This window comes from Ochlerotatus camptorhynchus, unplaced genomic scaffold (assembly GCF_037179485.1).
Source record: "Ochlerotatus camptorhynchus isolate MF236.1 unplaced genomic scaffold, CSIRO-AGI_Acam_v1.1 ptg000274l, whole genome shotgun sequence".
Lineage (NCBI taxonomy): Eukaryota > Metazoa > Arthropoda > Insecta > Diptera > Culicidae > Ochlerotatus > Ochlerotatus camptorhynchus.
This window is the reverse complement of record NW_027040763.1, coordinates 3437353-3455039: the sequence shown is the minus strand read 5'-3', so window position 1 is coordinate 3455039 and position 17687 is coordinate 3437353. Positions and strand designations below refer to the sequence as shown.

Below are 17687 nucleotides of genomic sequence, written 5' to 3'. Positions count from 1 at the left end.
CATTATGTTAGAAGTAACCAACATTCCATCTCCGCAAATAACAAAGTTATAAGGATCAAATGATCAAAAACAACGCGATCACTCTATTTCTGTCTTACACGGAAACCGCTAAATACCCAATAATGACTATACAAACTCTATATTGACTACAAAGTAAGCATTATCGAAGAAGATTGGGACAACCCATTAAATGATTCCATTTATGAGTATTTATTACACACAAATGAATCAAGGTTGCAAAGACTCATTTCAGCTAAAACAATGTTTTTCTAAATTATGAAATAATTAGATGCAATGATCAAATTTTGAATTGGTAGGATACAAGAAGAGGTTGCAAAGAATGTGTTTGACATATTAAACCTGTTTATTTCACTTCATGAGAGTCACAATCAGCGATTTTTTCACAAACTCACTCACTCACTCACTCACTCACTAAGAGATGAACTAGCCTCAGGCTAAAAATCTCTATAATAAAGAAAAAAAAAAAAAAAAAAAAAAAAATCACTCACTCACTCAGCGATCAGCAAATCGCTGATTGTGACTCATAGAAAGCAAAATTTACAGGTTTTATGTTTCCAACGCTTACTTTGTAACCTCTTCTTGTAAGTTACAAGTAAAACATGCCATCATACCATCTTTTGGTTTTATTATTCCGAAAAACATTATTTTAGCTGAAATGAGTCTTTGCAACCTTGAAATGAATACCTATTAGTGTTTATTACTTATTTCAGTAGTTTTAATTACAGAGAACAGACGTTGCGGCTCGAACTAAATTTTTGTAAAAACATGTGTAAAGATTCCTATTTGAATTACGCGCCACCAACGCCAACTTCCCCACTTAAAACCTCGCTTAAAACTAGACTTTCAATACAACACAACCTGCAGACCAAATATTTAAAATCTTGCCATTACTGCATTAAATTCTTTAAATTCACTTTTAATTTCAATAAATACTTTAATTACTAACAAAATTTTATATATAATTATATTTCAAAATAGTTAAATTATTTGTCATTACATAAATTATAGTAAATAACTTTCAATACCGCTAAAAGTATTTAAATTCAAATTATTACTGTTTTCAAAGTATTTAAATTACTATGATGTATTTTAAATACCGCATATTGCACTTATATCTGGAACGGCGTGCCCCTCGAAAATAATACTTATTAAAGTTCCGAATTGGGTTCCGATTAGCCTCCCAAAATTTTAACTCATTTAGTAAGAAACTGACTTTGCACAAACCATTTGATGTTCATATGGAAATTACCTTGGGAAAACCAATTGTTTGTATGCGTCTTTATTTGTTTTCGGAAACAATCCTTATTTTATTCATCGATGCAGCGCTATTGGGTCCAAGCGGTCAAATCTCATTTTCTACTTACCTGCCATCTAGACATGAGATTCAAACAAAAACTGTGCAGCAAGTGAAACACGTCGTTTGACAGCTGGCGGACAGAGAGCGAGAGACAGAAAGTGCACCAGAAAATAAAAACAAAAAACATCGATAACAGCAAAAGTGCTCTGATCTCAATCACCAAATTTAATTTTATATAAATTTACAACCGTTTCTTGCCGTACAATTTCAACCAAGCCATGAAGAAAGTGATAATCCTTAAATCCGAGAGTGAAAACAGTGAAACCTACTTGGCTCTGCTAGAAAAACACGGCTTCGAGCCGATATTTGTGCCAACGTTGGATTTTTGTTTTAAAAACCTGGACATCCTACGGGACCGATTGTTGTCCCCGTACAAGTATTCTGGTCTAATATTCACCAGTCCGCGAGCCATCACGGCCGTCCGGGATGCCCTTGAAGGGAACCGCTTGAAAGACGACTGGAAACCACTGGAAAACTATTCGGTCGGTGAAACTAGCTCGGAACTCATTCAGCGCTCACTCGACCTGGACACCAAAGGACAGCATTCCGGAAATGCAAGCGATTTAGCGGATTTCATCAAAACGGATCTTTACAACAAAACAGTGACGCTCCCGTTCCTGTTCCCTTGCGGGAATCTCAAGCAAGACGTACTCCAGAACAAACTGTCCGAGTATGGTTATTCTCTGGATTGTGTCGAAGTATACGAAACCGTGCCGCACCAGGATCTGGAACGGAATCTGTTGGATCTGTTTCGGGCGGCCACTGCTCGACCGGAGTATCTGCTCTTTTTCAGTCCCTCAGGAATTAACTATTGCGCTAGTGTCTTTGAGCGACACAAGCTGGACGTCGGTGCCTGTCGGATCGTAGCCATCGGACCGAGCACGAAAAAAGCAATCGAGAACAAAGGTTACACGGTGCATCGGACGGCGGAGAAACCCTCGCCCGAGTATGTTGTTAGTGCTTTACTAGACACCTAACCGAGTTTTGAGTAGTCTGTTTGTAGGCGTTTTGGATTGTTATTAATTACGATACTCGAAAGAAATACAAAACCTAAGTGTTACAAGTCAAATTATTTAGACTGGGGAAGACATTGCAAAGCAAAGCAAATAAAATAGAGTCAAGTTGTTGGTATAGTTCTAGAAAACAGAACAGTTGGTGTCATACAGTTAATGCCGTCTAAGGTTTAATCTAGAACAAAAGTTGTTACGCATAATGATATTGAAAGTCAAAGAATAGTTGTTGGAAACTAGCAAACTAAAGGATCGTCATTCCTTATATTTCTATTAACGTCAGTTGTGTTTCGTGTTCCATTTTAGGCTATATCCTCTGCTAAGTCAATCGCACGCATCATATTTTGTTTTATAGCTGGATGATGTTTGTTTTTATTTTGAGTTTTAATATTTTTATAATACATTTTTCGCTTTCAATTACAGGACTATTAATTCTTCATATTACAGTAAAAGGATACTTTTTAAGTTGTTATTCCTAACACAAAAATAAAACTGTTAACTAGAACTACTGCGTTTTGATTTATTGTTTTGTTTTTTAAACAATAATACACGCCCAATGAGATCAACCCAAATTTGAATTCAGTTTATTCATAAATCGCAAAAAGTGCAGGAACTGAGCAATGAGTAAATCTTAGTAAATGTTTATCCAGGAAAAAATTCCCGAATATGACAAAAGTACAAATTGGATTCTCTCAGTCTATTGGTACTACTCCTTGCCTGAGTAAAATTTTCGTAAATTGGAGTCGATTCTTGGGAAGTAAATTTTCCTCATTTTCGGCAGATTATTTAGGTTTTCCACAGGAAAACATGAGGTAAATTTATTCATCGTTGAGTTCTTGCACTTTTTGCAATTATGAGTAAACTGAACTCAAATTTGGGTTGATCTCATTAGGCATGTACCACGATTTTTATCTCTTATCGTTTTTATCGTCAATAGCATTTTCTATCTGTTGTAGCAAAATATTTTGTATAACACTTGATATGGTGTTTGAAAATTCAGTGTGTGTGTGTGTTTTTTTTTTGCAAGGAGGAAGCCTTCAAAAGGCCATCCTGCCACCGCTTGACGACTGGGCGCACAGGCGTGGTGAAACGGTGTGTGGGATTCTTACCGCACTAAAACCTCCTTGGACGCCTTGCCCTTTTCCTCCAGAACCACTTGTCGTATTACTTCGCAGGGGGCCGTGCATTACGCACCTCACTTTACCTCAGCTAATTGGCGCTTCCAGTTCGCTGATCGTCTCTCCAATTTGTGAGCCATTTAGCTCCCACCGTCGCGTTCTACTCGGTTAAGCCCGGTGGTGGATTAAGCCTACACTGACGGAGAGTTCTCTCGGCTTCGGCTTTAACTTCGCACTACTTTCTAGCTGGTCCTCTCGCCATTTTCGCTGCAGCGCTGACATGATTTGCGTTACTGCTCTGCTGACGGCGTTAAAGGTGCCCTCCTTTCGACACTAAGGGCGAGCATCTCCTCTCGCACAGCATCAAATGTAGGACATTCAAAGACCACCTGCTTTAGTGATTCTTCCACATTCCCACACTCCGGACAGAAGGGTGACATTGTGTGTCCGAACCGATTCAGGTACTTCCTGAAGCAGCCATCACCAGACAGGAACTGCGTCAAATGGAAATTGACTTCTCCATGCTTCTTGTTCACCCAGGTCGAAAGAATCGGTATTAGCCTGTGTGTTCATCTACCGTTCTCTGCTGCATCCCACTCTTGCTGCCACTTAAAGGGTGATACGGTCAAAATTTGGTCAATATCAACTTGACGTATTTCTTTCAATTTTGCATTTAAAAAACCTGAACACCCCTCATTTTGAAGGTGTGTGTGTGTAGAATGTTGCTCCTATTTTGATTTTGGAATTCACTCTTCAGTTGTCAAAATGCCGTCCAAGCAAGAAGAGCAGCGTATCAAAATTTTGCTCGCGCATCGCGAAAATCCGAGCTACTCGCACGCAAAGTTGGCAAAATCGCTAAACGTTGCCAAATCAACCGTTACAAATGTAATTAAAGTGTTTGGGGAACGTTTGTCGACAGCCAGGAAGTCTGGATCGGGGGGAAATCGAAAACCGGAAGCCGCTGAGACGACAAAGAGAGTTGCCGGTAGTTTCAAGCGAAACCCTAACCTCTCTCTCCGAGATGCCGCAAATAAGCTGGGTGTATCGTCTACAACCGTGCATCGAGCCAAAAAACGAGCCGGACTATCGACTTACAAGAAGGTAGTGACTCCAAATCGCGATGATAAATAAAATACGACGGCCAAAGCGCGATCCCGGAGGCTGTACACGACGATGCTGACGAAGTTTGACTGCGTGGTAATGGACGACGAAACCTGCGTCAAAGCCGACTACAAGCAGCTTCCGGGACAGGAGTTTTATACGGCAAAAGGAAGGGGAAAGGTAGCAGATGTTTTCAAGCACATGAAACTGTCAAAGTTCGCAACGAAATATCTGGTTTGGCAAGCCATCTGTACCTGTGGCTTGAAAAGCAGCATTTTCATAGCTTCCGGGACTGTCAACCAAGAAATTTACGTGAAAGAGTGTTTGAATAAACGTCTGCTGCCTTTCCTGAAGAAACACGGTTGTTCCGTACTGTTTTGGCCGGATTTGGCATCTTGCCATTACGGTAAAAAGGCCATGGAGTGGTACGCCGCCAACAACGTGCAGGTGGTTCCCAAGGACAAGAACCCTCCCAACACGCCAGAGCTCCGCCCAATTGAGAAATACTGGGCTATTGTCAAGCGGAACCTAAAGAAGACCAAAAAACTGCTAAGGGCGAGCAGCAGTTCAAGGCAAACTGGCTTTCTGCGGCGAAGAAGGTGAACAAGGTGGCTGTACAAAATCTGATGGCAGGGGTCAAGCGTAAGGCCCGGCAATTCGGATTTGGAAAAGCGGAAGCCTAACTGAATATTTTTCTTGAATTTTATACTAATTGAACTTGAAAAAGAAATTTAATTTGATTTTTTAAATAAACGATTTCACCGATTTACACGCGTTTTCCCTTGACCAAATTTTGACCGTATCACCCTTTAGCCATCGACACCGTTCTCACAATTTTTCGTACTCCTCTGGTTTCTCTCGTCATATAGCACTCGTAGTCCTCCATCAAGGTGATGCCGATTGGGATCATACCGGCGATAACGCATACTGCCTCCATCTAAATGGTTCTGTTAGCACTCACGACTCGCATGGCCATGAGCCGGAACCTACTGCTCAATTTCCTTCGTTTTCAGCACTTCAGCTGGACCTCCGTACCTTACTATCGATGAGGACACACTAGCTAGAAGACGCCTCCCCAACTAACAATTCAAAGTCACAAATAAGCATACACATTGAATAAATGCTGTATAACAGTGTATAATGCTGAATAAAACAGGATGTCGAATTATGTGCTGAAAAAAGCTCATTGAGATCGATAGATGCGCTTTTATTCCACCGTTTGCTCTGATATGATTAATTTCCTTATTAAAAGCTTTATAAACGTTGACTGTCTTCCTTATTCAGAACCAGAAGGTTGATCGAATAACCAACTGAATAAGTGTAATTTGCACATACATTGTCGCTTTTATTCGACTGTTGTCAATTGATTGAATAAAATGCTTTATTAAACGTCTTATAAATGTTTTCTAGCTCCATTATTAGATTTCATTGCATTGTTTTACAATATTGCTGTATAAAGGTGAACACACTCAGCAAAATAGCTCTTATACCACCCAACAAACAATTCAAAGTCACAAATAAGCATATATATTGAATAAATGCTGTATAACAGTGTACAATGCTGAATAAAAAGAGTTGTCGAATTATGTGCTGAAAAAGCCCATTGTTCCACTCTGATCTGATTAATTTACTTATTAAAAGCTGTAAAAGTGTTGAATGTCTTCCTAATTCAACGCCAGAAGTTCGATCTAATAACAAACTGGATAAGTGTAATTTGTACATACATTGACACTTTAATTCGACTGTTTTCAATTGATTTAATAACATGCTTTATTAGACGTCTAATAAATGTTCTCCAGCTCCTTTATTAGATTTCATTGCATTACTTTAAAATATTGCTGAATAAAGGTGAATACAGTCAGCATAATAGCTCTTATACCACTATGCGTCCATGTTGTAATCACATGATTTGTAAATGCGTCGTTTATGTATTAGATTCATTATTCGACAAAACTGATTCAATCTTACAACAAGGCGAAATCAGTAGAGTAGTGGTTACCGTTTCCGCTTTCCAATTTAGAAGGTCGTGAGTTCAAATCCAAGGTCAACCTTTTTTTTTATTTGTGTAGAACATAATTAATTTAAATAGTAATATCGATCACATGACTCACGATAATGAATGCATTGATCTAGTTTAAAATATAACCGAGCATCCTTTCTTTCGACTTGAAGATGTGAAGAGACAACATTGGTCTCATTTAAAACAACGATGAATGAATTAATCATTCCCACAGGGCCTTGAAGGAGCTAGAGTTGCGATCGCGAGTGCTGATAAGTATTTACTTTCATGCAAGCTTTTATAGATTATTGAGTTGCCCATATGATGAATTCTAGGATAGCTCAGATGACAAAGCAATCGGCTGGTGATCGGAAGGTACATGGTTCAAATCCCATACAACGGCGGCATGTATAAGTATTTAATAAATTTTCTAATATCTGTGTGGTGCAAGCCCACGTCAGAAATATTGAAATTCAATACACTTAAGGAAACACACACACACACACCCTTCCCCTGTCCCTGTCCTCTGTCCTATTATTTTCGGGTTAATTGTCCCACAGTTGAATAATCGTTTAATAAATGTATTATAATGTCTAATTAAACGTTACTTCACATGTAGTATAGAGCTTCAATCAAGCGTATACAGAGCATCACTGTTTTAAGGAAGCCTCAGTGATGTCTAATAAACGCTGAATAATCAAAAATGTTATCGTATAAACTCTATTACAACTCATATAAGTCGAATAAAAGCTTCTCGACATACCTTATACAACACCAGTAGTTCAATGTTGAGGTTGAATAAATTCTCCAGATTTGTGTAAACAAAGCCTGAACAGAAGTTATTATTAAAAATAGTACAAGTACTATTAAGCATGCAGTTGAATAAAAAAGGCCAAGAAGTCGTTTCTTCAATAGACGATTGTTTGTTGGGTCTTGCTGCTGCTTGGACCAGAATTGTTCGGCATGATTCTGGCTATTGCGTTGATGAACTCCCAAGTAACATTGCAAGTTTTATAGAGGTTTGAAAGCATTCTACAAGTCTAAATCATGGTCTACAGAACCCTCATAAAACCACAATTGTTACTTGGGCTTCGCCGCCTTCTCGTAAGCATACTCGATGTGGCTGTTGAAGTTTAGCGGTGATTTCTGCCCGCTGCACTGCTTTGCAGTTACTGACCCACATCACTTCTGTTTTGTGGTGGGCTATCTGCAGCTTCGCTCCTTGCATCCAGTTACCAATCGTATCTATCGCCGCGGCCGCCAGCATTTCCACTTCTTCCAGCGTCTTACCGGTTACCGTCAAGACGACATCGTCCGCAAAGCCAACGATCTTAACTCCCTTGGGCAGCTTGAGCGTCAGCACGCTATTGTACATTCCGTTCCACAGCGTGGGACCTAGCATGGAGCCTTGTGGAACTCCCGCCGTGATTCTAAGCGATTTCTACCCCGTGTCTGTCTCGTAGACCAGGACCCGGTTGAAGTTACTACTTAGAATGCTGCAGAGGTAGTCTGGAACCCTCATTCTATGGAGCGCCTTGGCGATGGTCTCCCAGCTGGCGCTATTGAATGCATTCTTCACATCAATCGTAATCACGGCGCAGTATCGGTTTCCTCTCCGTTTCTGTTTGGAAGTTTTTTCGACTCTGTCAATGTCCGAAATGCATCCACCGTCGAACTCCCCTCACGGAATCCGAACTGCCTTTCCGACAATCCGTGTTCACTCTCCGTGCATTGCATCAGCCTGTTCTGGATGATCCTCTCCAAGAGCTTTCCGACAGTATCCAGCAAGCATATTAGCCGATACGATACAGGATCCCCCGGCGGTTTTCCGGGCTTCGGCAACTGCACAAGCTTTTGTACCTTCCACCTATCAGGGAACTGACCCTCGTCCAGACATTTCTGCAACACCATCCTAAACATGTCCGGCAACGTCTGGATCGCCGCGTTCAACGCCACGTTGGGAATTCCAACCGGGCCGGGAGCTTTATCCGCCTTCAACCCTTTCGCTGCTGCTAGGAGTTCCTCGTTAGAGACTAGTTCAACGTTGTCTCCATCTTCCTCGCCATATGGTGTAGGTGGCCAAGTCGTTGAGTCATACTGTGGCAAAAGTCCCTTCACGATGACTTTCTGCTTGTTGGGACACATTTCAACCGGCATCGTTGGACCTCGGACCTTCGCCATCGCAACTCCGTATGCGTTCCCCCAGGAGTTGGCATCGGCATCGCGGCACAGCGCCTTGAAACTATTTGCTTGCTCAGTTTTATCTTTCGTTTGAGTGCAGCCCTGGCCTCTCGGAACACTCTGCGCTCCTCTCTATCTGCTTCCGTTCTTGCTTTCTGAGCGCACCTTCTGGCTAGAAGACAAGTAGCACGGAGGGTGCTAATTTCCTCGTTCCACCAGTAAGCTGGACGCCGCCTGTTCGTTGGCTCCAGTTTTCTCGGCATAGTTGTGTCACATGCCCTTGCTAATGATTTGGCCAACTCGTTCGCGCTTAGCCCCGGAACGCTGCTGTCTACGCTTAGAGCTTCGATGAAGAGATCCTTATTGAATGCCTTCGTCTTCCACTTCCGCTCGCTTACTTTCGTCCTCCAAATTTCCACCGGTGTCCATTCGCCGATACTGTACCGGATCGCCTGATGGTCACTATAGGTGTACTCTTCGCACACTCTCCCGATCAACTGCCCAAGCATTGAAATCTCCTGCGATGACGACTGGTCTCCGTCCAATGATCTCTCCGGTGAGTCCATCTAGCATCTAGCACTGCTCAATTGTCCATCTCGGGGGTGCGTAGCATCTACATACATAGATTCCATTGATTTTGGCGATCACGAAACCTTCGTATGAGCCCGCCACCACTTGTTGAATGGGATACCTGCCCATGACTTGTAGGGCCTCCATTCCTGCTCTATCCGCCACCCAGTTACCATTATCAAGAAGAGCTCGATATGGCTCTGCAATGATAGCAACGTCGCACTTTGTTTCCGTTGTCGACTGCCACTACAGTTGCTGTGCTGTATTGCAATGATTGAGATTTATTACCTCCATTATTGCTGGCCCACCATGAACTCTGGGCACCTGAAACTTCCGGTCACGTGGCCGTTTCCGTCCTCTTTTTTGCAGAGCATGCACCTCGAGTGCTTTGTACAGTCTTTTGCAACGTACCCCTTCTCTCCGCATTTCCTGCACAGATCAGATCTGTCAGGGCATTCGCAGTTTCTCGCCTGATGACCGAAGCCCATGCATTTGTAGCATCTCTCCATTTTCTTAGACACCCGAGGAACAGCTTTCAACGGGCACACTGACCACCCAACCTTGATTCGGCCTGTTTTCAGTAGCTCGTTAGCTGCGTCCGAAGAAAGCCGTATCGACGCCGTCTGCGTGCCACCATACGCCTTTCTCAACCGAATTGCCATTGGTACGTCTCCCAGGCTGCATTGCACCTTCAGCGCAGTTTTCAACTCGTCTTCCGTTGTGATCTCGTCCAGATCCCTGCACTCGGCCACTGACTCCTGGGATAAGGCTCTTACGTTCACCGTCCCGCCAAGAGATTTTTCGACGAGCTCCTTAAATGCTGCACTCTTAACCGTAGGATCCCTTTCCAGCTCAAATAGCATCTCGCCTTTCTGGGTTCGCCTGGTTTTCACCACATTTTCGCCTAGTTGTTTCAACTCCGGATCCTCTCTCACTTTCCGGAGGAGTGCTGCGTAGGACATTTTGTCCTTCGCCTCAACAACCAGAGCGTCACCCTTGCTTCTCTCCCTACGAGACCAAGGCTGCTCCTTGTTCTTCCTGTCTTCCTTCTTCTTCTCTTATTTCTTCCTCGCTTCCTCTTCTTTCTTCCTAACTTCATCTTCCTTCTGTTTTTTCTTCCTCGCCTTCTGGTTCCCGACTTTGCGCCACCCACCATTTTCTTCCATCTCTTTGATTCCTTCCTCGTCGTCCCTGCTTTTTGGGCTCCTCCTCGTCTCCTGGCGTATCCCTATCTCTCTTTTCAGGACGTGGATTTGTTGGTTCCTTCGGCTTCACATGAGCTTCAACCAGTCTTATGCTCTCTTTGGCCTCCAGGAGAGCCTTTTCGGCATTTTCGGGTCTTTTTCTCCACTCTTGGAATTACCGATTTGCCACTGTTATGCCGGATTTGATTCCAGTCACAAGTTGCTTGATCTCTTTGTGTACGTTGTTTTTATCCTTTACGAACACATAGAGTTCATCGATCTTCCTCCTGACCTCCGTCATGTTGGTTCTTCCAAGCTGCAGTTCTTTAGATTTGCTACTGCTGGAATGAATATCGCCTGGCAGCTCTCCTTGGGACTTACTGCTACTGCTGGAACTCGCAGTGGCCCCCAGGCTCGGCACTGGTGATCTCTGCAATATCCCGCTCCTTGCGAACACGTTCGCTCCTCCGTTTTCACAACACAAAACATTTCGGATGGTGTTCACTCTTTTTTTCTCTTCTAAACTACTGCAATGAAACCATGAAACGCTCACTTGACGTCCTGCATTCCACGGATCTGAGTTTTTCACAAAATGGATATGAAACTAAACTTGATTTTTATACAATTATAACAATTGAAAAAGATGCAGAAAACTTTAAAACAATTTTTCTATGTAATGATGGCACATAGTTGAACCAACCGGTGGAAACTAACGATTTTAAATTTTCCCACACTCGACTAGCCTATCGGTCCCAAGTACATCGATGAGCGTACCCCATTCTAGTCGAAATCTAGTTCTACACTAAGTTTGACAGTGTAGGGTTCGGACTTGATTTAAAACAACTATTTATTCAATTGATACACTGTATTTATTCTGTTTCCTCAACAATGTGAACCTACTCACTCTCCGTCCATCTTTGTTCTCCCCTTCCCGTGCTGCCATCTCCTTCAGGGTTGCCACTTTGGTAGAGCTGTGCGATTCCATAGTACTACGACGAGGGCTGTGACCCTACAGACAGATAAAATGAGAGGTTTATGGGGTTCGGATTTCTATAGTACGGTCGATGCCGCATTAACGATTTCAAAATGGCGTCGGATATCAATTTCCGGACTCTAGACATTACCCTGATTCCAAAAATACCCATATATTGATGGGTATTTGACTGTATTTTCCCCTTTTTCCCCTTGTCGAGTTGTTGAAAAGCAACTATCGTGGTAACTCACCGATTACCTGTCGATCTGCCAAATTTGGAAAGACGTCTGCATTGCATTGTTTCATATAATAATATTCCGCCCACTATATCACAAGAAATTGCGAGTAGCTGAGTGGAATGGAGATAAGTTAAGCATTGGGTACAGGACCAAGTCTCCCCTGGGTGGTGCCAAAAGAAGAGCGCAATAGAATCATCAAGTTGTCATAAGGCATGGAATGAGACTATTGCATGGCTGGGTAGTCAAAGTCTTCCATTCGTTAGTCATTTCAGGTGGATTAGAACAGGTTTAGGTGGGCGTTGGCCAGATTTGGATTTTTCAGATGTAATCCTGGATAGAACCCTGTCATTGAACGTCGCGTGAAAGTGGAACTTAATGAAGGCCTAAGTACTTTTTCGTAGTTTTTAGTTTTCGGATTTGAAAGATCGTCGGTTACAGTGGCCTGCTTACTGAGCAGAATAACGCGGTCCCAGGTCCTTACATATCAAAGAGATTTATGGTAAAATCGCTTGTGTATCGTGTATTTTGCGCAACTCGTTGTTGTCGTTGGTTCCGGGTTTGAATGGATACACAAATTTGAGCAACGATATTATGTGATATGAGGGGCTCGGTGGCCTTAGAGCAACCGTTTTTGCTTACTGAGCAGAACATCATGAGTCTAATCTCAGGCCCATCCACATTCAAGATTCGTCAATCGTTTTATTTGTTAATAGGACTACATGGTAATAACAGAAACTCGGTGATTAAAAAGGTGCTCGTCTGCCTAGTGGCAAACGTTTTTGCTTACTGAGCAGAAGACCGTGGGTTTAGTCCCAAGCGTTATATGATCGTTAGGACATCAATTCAGCTTATCGTTTACCAAAACGAACCCTGCTGCAAACCCAACCCTCTTATCCAACATCCCAGTGATTCCTCGTGGAAGTGCAGAGGTGTTCTCGGCTTCCATCAAAGCGAGTGTTATGTCAACACAATCCTTCCCATTCCTTTCTTGACCTGTGTTAGGGCGCGGCCGGCGCTGGTATTGCCTAATTTAAGATCACCAGTTTTTACACATTGAGGATGATTGCTAGTCCCAAGCATCGTCTATTGGTTCTCTGTGTAATTACAGCTGATCTGGCAGTAACAGAGTAGCAACCGTGGGCGGTCAATCAAGCTCAAGCTCAAGCTAACATGAAAAATCCACAGGTTTGCTAGACATCATAATTCAATAATTGGGGTGTAAGTGGGATACTCTGAAGAGATCAACGATTGACTCCGTACCATTTAACAATGCTGCTTAGAAAGGAATAATGAGTTAGAAATGGCATCAATTTTGCGGGAATTTCATCATCTCGTGTGGATGTACCCTAAATTGCAGTTATTTTGATATTGATAGCGCCTTTTACCCCTTATCAGATAAGAACCGTTCTTTAACGTTGATAACGAATATAAGCGATCGGAAGGAGGGGTTCGTATGTTTAGTCTCAGTCAGTCACACGGGTACCGTCTTAAGTGAAACAACTGTTTTGAAATCTTACAAATGTATACATCATGATTAAGCTGCCTTAGAGAATCCTGTGTTTAATTGGATTTAGTAGATTGCCCTTAAATTTAATGTTGAGTTCCCATAGCACGTTAGAATGAAAGCTTTTAAGCTGAGTGGATTGGTGATATTAGGTGAGCTCTTCCATCCAAGTCGCAATTGAACACTTAATGGACGTGTCATGAGCATGTTTCGCGCGGTGACTGTTTTTCAGTATAAATTCTCAAAAGATAAGATAACCGGTTGTGCAGCTATCATCACTGAAATGGTTGACAATTAAGTCTTCTGGGCATATTTACGTGGAGAAAAACAAATAAAGTGACGGCGAGCTGTTTGGGGTAATCCTATTCCTATCTATATTTTCACAGTATTGTTGCAATTGACATTCGGTCAAGAGCTGCAAGATCTGCTGCAGGAGGGAAGTGGGTCGGTTGGTGAAAGCGTGACGCCTTCGCTGGTGGACGATTACGTCAACTGCCCTCCCGATGATGGTGGAAATGATGATGACTCGGAAGATGCAGCAGAATCGGTCGAAGACTACGCGTATGACTACGATGCTCCACCGTCGATGCCGAGAATATCTTTCGATGATCTAGTAGATACAGTGGAGAATGCTACGGTTGTTGAACTAGTTGACGGTAAACTACAGGATGAACCTTCTACGGAGACAGATAGCGGAGAACAGAGCACTGAAGAAGTGACTGATTTCGGTGCAAGTGGTGACGAGGAATCTAGCGGTGATGGGGAAGATGTGTCCAGTTCTATCCAGCTGATCAAGGCACCGAAAATCTACAATGTACCGGATACGGAATCGCAAGATAACAAGTTCGCCGCATTCACTGAGGAGCATCCGGAAGAGATCGTTTTGACATCTCCAAACTACCCAGAACCATATCCCAATTCGGTCAACAGTTTTGAAGAGTAAGAATCTTAAGATTTTAAAACGAATTTTCAAATATTACAGAATGTTGCTTCTAGCTACACGGTTACCGGAGGCATAGGAGTACAAATTACCATCCACGACCTCGACCTGGACCACGAGTTCGACTTCCTCTTCATCCGGGGAGGATCAGTCACCGATAAGTACGAAAATGGCCCCGTTCTGACGGGGAAGATCTCGTCACCTGTGCGCTTTCTCGTTCCCCACACAACTACCTTTTCCATCCACTTCGTATCGCAGCACGATGAATCTGAAGTTCAGTCGCACAAAGGATTCCGTCTTACGTACGCTCCGTTCGGTACAGTTGTCTCTCCTACCACTCCGACCACTACGGAGATGATTGTTCCACGGGAGGAGCTACAGTGGATCCGAAAGGAAGTGTCCATCAGTCGAAACATGATGATTTCGGTGGAGACGTGGCCACTGGTGAAGACGGCCCTAGCGAACGCATCTAATGCATTTGTCGAACTGCATCAGCTAAAGTACAAGCCGTGTCGGTAAGTTTTCAAATACACTTAGCCTTAGGTATTTAATGTTTATCGGATATCGTACGATGTGTAGGCCCGACGACATTCGAATCCTGGCACAGAAGTGTCCGGATACTTGGCCAGGCTACGAGGAGTGCGTCAGTTTGGAGTTTGCCGTTCCGTTGCGACCGATCGTGGTGATCGAGGAAGAATCGGAAGGACTGCTCGGGTTGGATGGCAAGAGTCGATTGGTAGGGGGAAAGGGGTTCATTCCTTTGACAACTACCGAAGAACCGGAAGTGGAGTATCAGCTGGCGAAGCACAATCTAGAGCGGATGTGGAACGAGTTCGGTGCAATGGCTCTGGCCGAGGTGGGCATCGAGGTGTACAAGATGCCGGAAAATGCGTCGGTGCTGCTGATTTGGATTGCCATCAGCTTGTGCGTCTTGGCGGCATTCATATTTGTGCTGTACAGCATCTGGAAGATTGACTTCTTCAAGGATTATAGAAGGTAAGAGATCGATGGATCGTCAGTTCGGCCAAAGTTTTCTAGAGTGTTTTAGTTTCGATTTGAATTCTGGAGTTCTAGATAGGTACGAATTGCAGATAGGAACGTAGGGTAGCTTTGCTATACAATATTTATGATAGACTTTTAGTAGAATTCCCTGAGTTTCTCGGGAAAAAGGGTAAGTTCATGTCATTCGTTTACTTATCAAATGTCACTTTTTATCACAGAATTTCCAAGCTAAGCAGAGAACCCCAGGACGAAGACCGCGGTGAACTGAAGAAGAAAGAATACGACATTTCCATGTTCCCATCGCCGCACCAGATTGTCCCGACCCTATTCCCATCAGGAGACCCTTACAGTGAACGTCCTACGGAAGCTCAATACGGTAAATCCCACGTTTTTAGAACCTCCATTTCGTCAATTTTAAATCAATATCCATTCCCCAGCCTACGACAACTCAACCATGAACCCCTGGGCCGAAGACATGGATGACCCGAGGAAGTTCAACGGCAACCCCGCAGCGCCTAGAAACCATCAACCAAAGCAACAGGTGTTTGAGCCACTTTCCCCGCTGGACTACTCGCCAAGTATCATGGACTTTAATGGTAAGCTGCACCACGAAGGCAAACACCCAAAGTGGATTAATTTGTAATTTCGTTCTGTTTTTATGACGATACGGCAGAAATACCGGAACCTCGATCGCCCAGAAGGAGCAGAGTTAATCCCTTTCTACCGCCCAGCAACGGGGGCAGTCCAGGCGGCAGAGGCGGCGGTCAGTGATCGTCGTAAAATCGTTTGGCAAGTTAATTAAAAACTGTTTGGTTTGTTATTTTAAAGACTTTTTCTGTAGCCAATAAGTGGATATCGTATTAAATATATGCATATAAGTAGAGTACTCTCAAAATGGGTTCAACTCGTGCTGATTGGATTTAGTGGCGTGCTGTGAAGGAGCCATTATCGATACGGGGTGGGGCGGCGACTTTTCAAAGCAATTAATTTTAATGAAACTAACTTATGCGAATCACGTTGATCCCAATTTCGGTAGAAATTTGTGGCAGTAGCATTTTGTTCATTTTTGTATGAAATATTAATAAAATCAAACAGAGCAAACGTTTTATTGAACCCAGCACCAAAGTCGAGCTTGGAGAGAACCTACGTTTCATTATAAAGCACTGCCTTTGTCGGCACGATTGGTTGCGGCTTGAAAACCTTGTCGAGGGTGCGATTAAAAATTCAGTCATCACATTTCATTTCTTCATCAAGTTGGAACGAGATGCTGCGATTATGTTTGTCTGACAGAGGGAGTACAAGGAACGAAAATGAGCGTGTACAGAGGTAAGGAAGGGTAATTATGCAAAGTAAAATGATGATAATTATTTGCAATTAAAGTCGGGTGACGAAGGATGAAGATGGAGAAAAATATCTCCTTTAAATTGGATCAATTTAATAAAGGTGATACAAATTTTAATTATTATTTTCTTGGTGGCATTACATTTCTGTGATCGCATCGACTCGAAACCTGCTTGAATGGAATGCCTTCGTTGCAGGAATTATATTGGAGTGATTTCGATTGCCTCACATTTCTTATGTATTTTTTAAGTGTTAAATTCCAAACATTCACCCCAGAAGGGGTGCTCAGTGCAAGGTAGGTATACTATTCCAGTTGGTAACAAGGGTGCTGTTGGGAAGAATGGCCTCCCTAATAAAATTGTTATGGTTATTTTGCTTAACGACGTGTTCGGGGTATCATCCAAACCATTTGTGAAATAGTTCTATTATTTGGGTTATCGTTCGCTTATGGTATTTTTTTATTAGGGCTTCTATGCATACGCAAAAAACAGGATGCTCAAACATTGTTGAATGTCAAATTTTGTAGTATGAAAAGGATTTTTTTTTTAAATAAACAAATACTATTTGATTTTTTTTTAAATATAATAGAAAAACACGATTTTGTTTGCTTGAAACTGTTCTGTTGCTTTCAAAAGAGAAATTTCATCTTTTGTATTTAACTGAATATTATTTGAATGCAGACCAAAATAGCCATTAAAATTAAATACTTGAATCGGTTTACTATAAAAAAAAAATTTCAATTTATATAGCACAAAGTACTTCGTGGCGGAGGAGGTTCTAGTTATTTCCGGTGAAGATTATCGATAATGCCAACGAAAGTTCCAGTAAATTGTTCTCACGTTCTCGACGAAGCAGGCCCCAGTCCATTTCCGGATGCTACAAACGTAGGTTCCAGTTTATGTTTATGACGTTATCGACAAAGGAGGTTCGAGTTGATTGCGGTTGACATTTCTGATGCTGCCAGTCAAAATTCCAGTGGATTTTAACGGAGATTGCTGACGATGTTGTTAGCAGAGGTTCCACACGATTTTGGTGATGATTAAGATGCTGTCAACGAAAGTTCTAGTGGATTTTACTCAAGTTTTCGACAGAGGAGGCTTCCCATGATTTCGGTGAAGATTTTAGATGAAGCCAACGAAAGTTTCTG

General features: G+C 42.5%; 3 protein-coding genes across 3 annotated transcripts in view; all 3 read left to right on the top strand.

Annotated features, from left to right (window-relative positions):
* Positions 1–17687, top strand: part of LOC135705716 (chitinase-like protein Idgf4) — a 300438-nt gene that overhangs the window by 168566 nt on the left and 114185 nt on the right. The gene's annotated exons all lie outside the window — the stretch shown is intronic.
* On the top strand, positions 1505–2804 carry LOC135705846 (uroporphyrinogen-III synthase-like). Its single transcript, XM_065227697.1, has one exon. It carries the CDS (start codon positions 1597–1599, stop codon positions 2353–2355), a length of 759 nt encoding a protein of 252 aa, XP_065083769.1. The 5' UTR covers positions 1505–1596; the 3' UTR covers positions 2356–2804.
* On the top strand, positions 13247–16300 carry LOC135705845 (uncharacterized). The gene is made up of 7 exons (XM_065227695.1): positions 13247–13409; positions 13644–14196; positions 14254–14712; positions 14777–15193; positions 15418–15575; positions 15637–15795; positions 15873–16300. Exons 1-7 carry the CDS (start codon positions 13373–13375, stop codon positions 15968–15970), a joined length of 1881 nt encoding a protein of 626 aa, XP_065083767.1. The 5' UTR covers positions 13247–13372; the 3' UTR covers positions 15971–16300.

Coding starts and splice junctions, on each gene's coding strand:
- LOC135705846 (XM_065227697.1), top strand. CDS start 1,597: ATGAAGAAAGTGATAATCCTTAAATCCGAGAGTGAAAACAGTGAAACC.
- LOC135705845 (XM_065227695.1), top strand. CDS start 13,373: ATGAAAGCTTTTAAGCTGAGTGGATTGGTGATATTAG. Junction 14,197..14,253: donor TCGGTCAACAGTTTTGAAGA/GTAAGAATCTTA, acceptor TGTTGCTTCTAG/CTACACGGTTACCGGAGGCA. Junction 15,796..15,872: donor AAGTATCATGGACTTTAATG/GTAAGCTGCACC, acceptor ACGATACGGCAG/AAATACCGGAACCTCGATCG.